Here is a 9,597-nt window from a genome sequence, read left to right as displayed (position 1 = left end):
ATTGGTTTTTGTCATTATTTATCTCTTTGTAAGTAGAGGGTATGCCCTGGTGGGTGCAGTAAGAAGTGGGTTCTGGTCCCATTTGGAGGAAGGCAAAGGGAAATGAAATCAGCCAAAGTTTTGGGGGTGGGGATGGGGTGGGCTGGTGCAAAGGAGGAAACTGGACCCGGGAGATTGCAGACGGCCTGCTGCAACCTCTTCCCTTCCTCTGGCCCACAAAAAGCACATGGAGCACATGAAGAAGCCAAGACAGCAGCTCAGAACTGAAGGATCGAATATTTCAGAAAACTGAAATCCACGTATACTAAATGCAGGCAGAAACAGACTCTCACCCACAGAAAATGAGTTAAAATGCATACACTTTATTATGTACACTGTTGGAAAGGGAGGTCATTTGGAAAATCTCTTGCATGAACATTCTCATCCTAGAGCTCCTGCTATGCTTCCTCCCTCCCAAGTGATTTAATTTCAACCTATTGGATAGGCAGAAAAATGAAGGTAATTTGATATCTGGAAATAGGAAAACTCAAGGAACAAAAAGCATTGTTACTCTAAGTCTGAGAAGAGATTTTCAGCCAGCATACGGGATTTCCTGGCCTTCAGTAGTCAAGGGTAAGCCACCTCACAAAACAGATGAAACCATCATTTAAAAATGCAGAATACAAATGCTACTTGAGTTCCAAGTTGAAATGTTCCATATACCTCTAATAAACTCTGCCAGGAACCAGGATGCACAGTGGTTCAAGGTTTTCTAAAATAAGCTTAGAAATGGGCCACAAGGGAAGAGACGTCCACAGGCTAGGATGGGCACAATGATTCAGATATGAGGGTGGTGCTGGGAAAGAAAGCAGTTATTCTGAGACTTCTCTAGGTGAACTCAAAGAGGAAGTATCACAAATGTCTCCAGCCAGCTTTCCAGGCCGGCAGGTGGAAAGCCAAGTTGCTCAGATCCACAGGCATTTGCAAAACGGAAGATGTTCCTAATGTTACAGACTAAGAGGCTGTGGGCTAGATAGGCTGAGCACTTCCTCTCTCAGCATCAATACATATGACAGAAGAATGACTAAGCAAATAAAAAACATTTACATCTATATAGATATCTTAAGTTGGACAGTGTCTGACCAAGCTCATTAGACATTATGTGCCCAATATACTGGGAATTCCTTATACTACTTAATGAATGGGCTTGTAACCATATTTCACATTGTACAACAGTTAATCACATGTAGTAAAATATAATGGTTTCCTGAAAGTATTTTTTACAAAAGTATCTTAGTCCTTAAGCTATTCAAATGGGCATAAAGCAATTTCTTATAGGGTTTACAGAAAATTGTATTAAAAAACTAAAACTATTTAAAGCCTGATATATGAAAATAGGCAAAAGTGAGAAAAAAGCACTTCTGTGACAAATATTTAGCTGGTTTGAAAGATAGACCACAGAGGAATCATTTACTTATAAAGAAGGCTCAAGAAATTATTTTAAATGCACATATTATTTTTAAAAGAACCACTATAATAGTGAATTTAAAGTCTCTGATGGGCTTACAGTAATCTTTTTCACAATCTTGACCATTTGTTCTAGATCTGACAGGTACAGGCAAGAAAATGCTACTCTCAAGTGAGGATTATTCTGAAATATGGTTTGGATTTTGAAAGTAAATGGATATTAGGGAAATTTCCCTAATTAAGATTTTGTGGAGGTAAGGCACATATGTAGCATAAGGTCATTACTTTCTGCAACGTATTTACCCAGCCAGGTGGCAGTTATAGTCTATGTTCTTGTCTGGCTGCTTAGAGGGCTCAGAATGATTCAGTGAAGTCAAAGAGGCGAGACTGAACCTACTACATAATAACTGAAAAATACAAACGTTTAAATATTTTAAAGAGTAAGAAATTTATCTTATATAAATCACCAATCTTTCTCTCCCTTACAAGATAACAATTCTTTCATCTATTTCTATAATTACTATACATTCTAAGAACACCACACTCAATATATAAAAAAGGAAAGGGAGGGAAAATATCTGAGGCTCCTGCCCTACTCTCTCCTTATGTGTTAAAGGCTGATTTGGTCCCTTACTTCATCCTTGGAAGGGCAGAGCTTATCTCTGTGCTGACCTATACAGCTCAGTGTTTCGCCGCCATGATGCCTTGCAACATATCTATGGGCAGAGGGAAGACAATCGTTGAGTTTTTCTCAGCAGCGATGGTGGTCAGTGTCTGAAGGTAACGGAGCTGGAGGGCTGCAGGAGATTCAGTGATCACCATGGAGGCTTCTTTCAGAGCCCTGGATGCATTCATTTCTCCTTCAGCTGCAATGACCTACCAATAGGGAAAAGGAGAGGTCAAACTGTAGAAAACCACATGGTGACATGTAGCAATCTGCAAACTGAGGCATGATTCACACAACTTTCCAAGGAGTATACCAGAATCGTTTTTTGTTTTTTGTTTTTTGAGTTGGAGTTTCACTCTGTGGCCCAGGCTGGAGTACAGTGGATGCTCACTCACAGCCCATCCTATCGTCGACCTGCTAGGCTCAGGCGATCCTTCCACCCCAGCCTTCCAAGTAGCCGGAACTACAGGTGTGTGCTACCACACCCAGCTAATTTTTAAAATTTTTATTGTAGAGATGAGGTCTCGCCAAGTTGCCCAGACTGTTCTCAAACCGTGGGCTCAGGCAATTCGCTCACCTCAGCCTCCCAAAGTGCTGGGATTATAAGACTGAGCCACCACGCCCGGCCCAGAATAGTTTTAAAGAAATCAATTCCTAGACACCCAGCTTCCATATGCTGTTTTTCTCTAAAACTGATTTGCCTTAGTAGTGCCTGGATCAAGTGCCTTTCTCCCGTTTTCCAGGGTACCGGACAAAAACACAATTCAAAATACTGAAGGGGGTTGAGAAAGTGAATGACTTGAATAAATGGAAAAAATCCTTTAGCAAATCAGGTGGATTTACACTTCTTTGATTTCAAAGAAAGAAAGGAGGACCTCACTAAACAGAAAGCTGACAGATCATTAAAAATATTTTTTGGCCAGGCTCAGTGACAGCCTGTAATCCCAGCACTTTGGGAGGCCAAGGCGAATGGACTGCCTGAGCCCACGGGTTTGACATCAGCCCAGGCAACTTGGTGAGACCTCGTCTCTACAACAAATAAAAAAAATTTAGCTGGGTATGGTAGCGAGCCTGTAGTTCTGGCTACTTGCAAGGCTGAGGTGGAAGGATCACTGGAGTCCAGGAGGTTGACGCTGCCATAAGTCATAATCATTATGATCATGCCACTGCACTCCAGCCTGGGCGACAGAGTGAGACTCCAACTCAAAAAAAAAAAAAAAACTTCCATTCTATTTCCTTATTTATGTAACTGAGATTTCTTAGTCCTTATATCTATTAAAATAAAAAATGGGAACAAAATTGATGCTGAATCATGTCTCATTCTAGCAATAAGTAATAGACACCACACATGTATGATTTAATTCCTTATTTATCTCATTAAGAGAAGCATTTCTAATAAAAAAATATTTATTTAGGAAAAATTCTAAAATGTTTGCAGAACCTTGTTTGTAGCCACAGGAATTTTTTTTAAAGAAATGTATTCTAACTTGTACACTAAATGTGTTACAGCAGAGTAAGAAAATAATTCATGATAAAATTTATTATATTAGGAAACATGTGGGGCATTCTGTAATCCCAGCACTTTAGGAGGCCAAGGCAGGAAGATTACTTGAGCCCAGGAGTCGAGATCCACCTGGGCAACAAAGCAAGACCTAGTCTCTACAAAAAATTTTAAAATCGGCCAGACCTAGTGGTGCATACTTGCAGTCCCAGCCACTGAGGAGGCTGAGGCAGAAGGATCACCTGAACTTAAGAGGTTGAGGCTGCAGTGAGCTGTGATAGAGCCACTGTACTCTAGCCAGGGAAACAGAGTAAGACCCTGACTCAAAAAAAAGAAAAAGAAAAGTATCTGTGGGGGAGATAGAATAGAAATTTAAGTATAAGAAGAAAAAGACAATTAAAAAATTTGTGACTTAAAAAAAGCTTGTTCATGGCTGGGCTCAGACTGTAATCCCAGCTCTTTGGGAGTCCGAGGCAAGTGAACTGCCTGAGCCCACAGGTTCAAGACCCGCCCGGGCAACTTGGCGAGACCTCATCTCTACAATAAATCAAAAGTTAGCCAGGTGTGGTAGCGTGTGCCTGTAGTTCCGGGTACTTGGAAGGCTGAGGCAAAAGGATTGCCGGAGCCCAGCAGGTCGAGGCTGCAGTGGCCGGGCAACAGTGTGAGACTCCAACTCAAAAAAAAAAAAAAAAACTTGTTCACATGTTTTTAAATGAATAACTACATATTATTTAAATTTCACTGGCTACATTTAAAAGAATGATGTTAACAGTTTTATTTTAAAATATTTTACAACATGACAGAAATTACATACTTTTTTCTAAATTCTTTAAGACGTTACACTGGTAAAAAAAAAAAGTTGAACATCACTGGCAAGAACAGGGACTCTGGAGTTAAATGGACTTGAGCTCAAACCCCTAATCTAACACTTACCAGCTGAATGTTCTCAGAGAAGTTATTTAACATCCTGAACCTCAGTTTCCCATTCTTCAAATGGGCTAACATTATTGCATAGGACCATTGTGAGGAAGATAGAGAAGGTATACAAAGTGCCCAATGAATAAGTGGAGGCTATTATACAGGAATGACAAGTGAGAAGTAAAGACCCGATGTCTATGCTTCAATGTACAAAAGATTCAAGGTAGTTACTTTCATTCATAGTCCTAGGAGAAAAGTATAAAGATACCATAATCATCAAGATTAAAAGTGCGTTTTACCAGGTTATCGGCACATGGATCTCAAAATATTCGTGGTTCATAAGATTCCATGAATATCAGAATTGGAAGCAATGGTCTTATGCCCAATGAAATTTCATTCACTTATACAAGCAAGCTTTGGGAGTCTTTTAGGTTGTTAACAAGCCCCCTGTAAGAAGCCAGGGATAGAGAATGGAATCTATGGCCTCCTTCAGCTCCAAGTCAAGTAGGGAAGGCAGATATGGAAACAGACCATTTTATTCTAGTTTGATAAAGGCTGACAGAAATATGTACAAGGCACAGTGCTAGCACAGAGAAGAAAGAAAATCCTGCAGAGGGTGAGATGGCAAGATTACAGAAGTTGAATATTAAAGGATGAAACAACTGCTCTTTGGACAAAGATGAGGAAGAACATTTTAGGCAGAACGCATGAGATGGTACTGAGACATACAAAAGTTGGAATTCCAGAAAATTGCAAAGTGGCTGAATACTGTGTAAGGAGGAGGAGAAAGGTGAGAAATGAAGGGGGCCAGGGTCTGAAGGGCAGCAAAGGCCCGGGTGTCTGGTTTTCATTCTGCAGGCAACAGGTAGCTGTGGAGTGGTTTTAAATAGGTAAGCAACCTTCATCAGATCTAGTTTGAAATAACAGTGATGGATGTCTGAGGACAGAGAGAAGAGATCGAGAGCTGTTAGGGGAACTGCTTCAGAGTGTTAGTATGATTTACTGCTGGTGGAGATGGAAGACAAAATGGACTGGGGAGTTATTTAGGAGGAAGAGTCAACAGCATTTAGAGACCAGGTGTGGCTAGGAAAGGGGAACAGAGGTTGAGTTGCAGGTTTCTAGGTTTTGGCTGCATGAGTATGTGTCATTAATGAAGACAGGATACAGGATATGATACTCAATTAGAGAAAGACTCCAGTTTACAGGACAAAAACCTTAATTTATCAAGGCTACCCACCATGGCTTGTGAGATGGGGCAAGTGTTAGATATGCTCAAAGAGTACCTTGTATTGTATTCCAAGGCAAGCACTGTAGAGAATAAACACGTCAGTGATCCCCTGCCACGAGAGCAGCAGCCTCTGATTTTTTTTATGTCATCTCAGATATCCAATTAGGCACTTTTTTGTCTGTACCTGGACCAACTGCAAAGATATCTCATTTCCCACCACCAATCAATACACAATCTCTTGGCTGGGAAGCCAGACCCACCGGGCTGGGCACACATTTTGTTCATAGAAAGGCTGCTCTGAGCAAGCTGCCAAAGATGCGAACACAACACCGCTGGCTTTGTCTAAATACAGGCCAAGATTACTCCACTGACAAGATCTCAGAGAGCAAAGCAAGTTATTTGTGGGCATGTGGGGCTTCTGTCAAATGTATAGTAATCCCATGTCAATCTGCACTTTATTTTTACAGACCATCATTTAAAAATCTGCCATTTTTACATATGTGAGGTTGGTATTGGTGTCTCCTTCTGTAGACCAGTTGGTCTGGGCAGAGGTAGGGTAGAGAAAGGTGATCTTCTGTGTGTTTGCACTCTCCCCTCTCAATTAATAGACTGCTAAGACTCAGAAATATGAGCCTGAAAACATGTGCCAGGCATTTTTCTGAGAGTTATGAGAAGGAAATAAAGGACAGTGTAAACACAAAAGGTATTACATTTCAAGCCATTAAGAGCTGGTCTGAAAACTTTAAAAAGCCTAACATTCGATAAAATGTCCTCTTGTAATCGGCCTCTTTCACTCAAATTATATTTGTCAGCACTTAGTTTCATCCTCTTTGCTATGTAGTATTCTTTCATATGAGTAAACCATATATATATATATTTTTTGAGTTGGAGTCTCACTCTGTCGCCCAGACTGGAGTGCAGTGGCCGCTTCCGGCCACTGCAGCCTTGACCTGCTGGGCTCCGGCGATCCTTCCGCCTCAGCCTTCCAAGTAGCTGGAACTACAGGCATGCGCTACCACACCCGGCTGATTTTTTGATTTATTGTAGAGATGAGGTCTTGCTGCCCAGGCGGGTCTCGAACCCGCGGGCTCAGGCAATCCACTCACCTCAGCCTCCCAAAGGCGCGGGATTACAGGCTGAGCCACCGAGCCCGGCTAAACCATATTTTATCCATTCAACTAGTGATGCACATTTGGGTATTTTAGTCTGGGGCAGTTAAAAAGTGCTGCAGTGAACATTCTAGTTCTGCTTCTGCTAGATACACATTTATGAGTGGCACTATTGGCTCAAAAGGTATACAAATGCTCAGTTTTGGTAAATACTGCCAGACTGTTTTCTAAAACGGTTATACCAATTTACACTCCCTTCAGCAGAACGAGAGTCCTAGTTCCTTTCTCACCCACACTTGGTTTTTTTCTTTTTCAAGCTGTTCTGGTAGAAGTCAAGTGTGGCATCTGCTTGCAATTTGAGCTTGCATTTCCCTGATGGCTAATTAACTTAAGAAATATTCCTCCGAAGTCTCTTTATAGGCTCTCCCATCCTCTCTCTCCTTTCCTCAGCCATTTATTTGTTGAAGAAACTGTGACCTCCTATTTTCCTTGGGAACATCAACATAAGCCTTTGTTGTTGCAGGGTAACTATATTTTACAGAAGGGCTCGGCTCATTATGATTCCTTGTGTCAACTCTAACCTTAAAGATAGTCACTGCCCAGGTTCATGAGACTGTTTCCAGACTAACCCTACAGCCCCATCCAAGTGGGAGCAGGGTAATTTAGAATTCTAACTGGCTTCCTCTATCTTTTCTTATTGTTATAAAGGGAAGGTAGGAACTTTCTTTCCAAACTGGTGCGAATGCTATGGAAGAGGCTCAGTTCATTCTGGGAAGTTACGGAGGAGGCAGTGATGGGCAGAGGGGAATTGTAATTTCTACTGCCAGTAATCAACTCTATGACTTTGAGGAAATCACTTGATTTATCTGGGCTTCATTGTTAATTTGAGTAATGGGATGGCAAACAAATTTCATTTTTAGGACTAACTCTAAGCAAGTTGAGGGTTGTTACCTAGAGTGTTATAGAAGGGTTCTGAGGCCAAGTCTAAGCTCAGTGGGAAACAGTACTGTGGTTAATTACTGGCATGGGAATAAGAGGGTGCAATGGCAGCATCTGGGCACGGTGTTTGTCACCTTTGGAAGATAATCTCTGAGGATCCTTCAGGCTCTGATGTCCTACATAGTGTATGTATGGTAAATTATTCAATATGGTTTGGAAACGAGGCTTTTGGTTAATAAAATATGCTAGGTAAAAGTCATTCCTAATTTTCAAGATAATTTGATAATAATAGGGTACATTTAATATAATTTAATCTTATAAATGCAGTAATTTTGAAAGAAGGCACTTGAGGATTCTACAGTATCAACAGGTTGTTATCACAAGCATCAATTATCATATTAAGAAAACCTAAAAATTCTGGTTAATAAAAAACTCTAGAGGTAGCATGTCAAATGAACTACTCTATTTGGTGCCAGCCAAGAAATTATAGTTACCAACTTGTTGCTTAAAGGGCATCCTAAAAGAAGAGCAGAGTTCTGCAGCCAGCTAATTATCACCAGCTACTACTGTTTTCTAATAACAACAATTTGGCTTGCTCCTTGTATCTTGGGAGATTTGTCAAGTCCACAGCAACTCCTCCCCTGAAAACTGCTCTTCTTCCTCTACCCATTCACAAGCATGGGGCTGAGGAGCTGTACTAATATCTGACTTCGTTCTTTGACCAAAGTTGGGCCAAAGAGAATCTCTTTTCTGTGAATGTAGAATTAGAGCTGCTCTGTCTCCAGTACTAATACTGGAGTCATTCTCCACCACAAGCTGTCTATAGTAAGATGTAGCCTGGTAAAGGGAATGACTGTCTCCCTTCAGGCTTGACTGCTTTCTGGTTCCAATCTGGTAAGGCTTGACTCTACTTTCTACCCTTGGGTTTCGTGAGATATCCCTGTTTCGTGAGATAACCTTCCCTTTACACATTATTGTCTTAAAAGATCCTCTTTTCTATGTTAGCTTAACACACATTTCCTCTCCATCACCTAGAGAGGCCGTGCCACCCATGCAGGGTTAAGACATAGGAAGGGATGATGATGAAAAGAAAAGGATAGAAAATTAGACATCAAAGAAAGAGGAAAGGGGAAGAAGAGGAAGAGGAAACAGTAAGAGAGAAAGATACTGAGAAAAGAGAATGAAAAATAAGACAAAATAAGTAAGGAATGGCTAATATGAATGGAATGGTGACATTGCCCATTTGTTCTGAAATCGGAACTACTGATTTGTACTCAATAATGAATTAGAAGAATAAAGCATAGGGCATGCAGTCATACAAGAATAATATGCCCATGAAATATGAAGTGAACAAGAAAGGTGCAGAACAATATGCACAGTATAACCCTGCCTTTGTAAAACAAACAAACCAATAATCCAACAACCTAGTCAAGTAAATCTAAATACGCTGAACTGTTAAGAGTGGTGACCTCTGGGGCAATATGATCTGAAGTGGCAGGGAGGGCTTTCACAAAACACTTCAGGATTATCTCAATTTTCTACAGTAAGCATGTTTTACTTTTTTTGTAATTAAAAAATAAGACTCAGTAAGAAAAACAAGCTGAGGCTGGGCCTATAGGCTCACGCCTATAATCCCAGCACTTAGGGAGGCTGAGGTGAGAGGACTGCCTGAGGTCGTGGGTTCGAGGCCAGCCTGGGCAACTTGGTGAGACCTCATCTCTACAATAAATCAAAAAATAAAAAAAAATTAGCCAGGCATCATGGCATGTGCCTGAGCTCTGGCTACTTG

The 9,597-nt window shown here is 40.9% G+C and overlaps 1 protein-coding gene across 1 annotated transcript in view; it reads right to left on the bottom strand.

The window, feature by feature from the left end:
• Positions 1-342: 342 nt before the first annotated feature.
• STOM (stomatin) overlaps positions 343-9,597 on the bottom strand; it is a 32,881-nt gene continuing 23,626 nt past the window's right edge. Inside the window, exon 7 of the mRNA XM_008049784.1 lies at positions 343-2,322. Coding sequence (XP_008047975.1) covers positions 2,128-2,322 — 195 coding nt within the window. The 3' untranslated portion in view covers positions 343-2,127. The remainder of the gene's footprint in view (positions 2,323-9,597) is intronic.

Source organism: Carlito syrichta, unplaced genomic scaffold (genome assembly GCF_000164805.1).
Source record: "Carlito syrichta isolate Samal-C Ts95f unplaced genomic scaffold, Tarsius_syrichta-2.0.1 Scaffold136857, whole genome shotgun sequence".
Lineage (NCBI taxonomy): Eukaryota > Metazoa > Chordata > Mammalia > Primates > Tarsiidae > Carlito > Carlito syrichta.
This window is presented reverse-complemented; position numbering and strand designations above follow the sequence as displayed.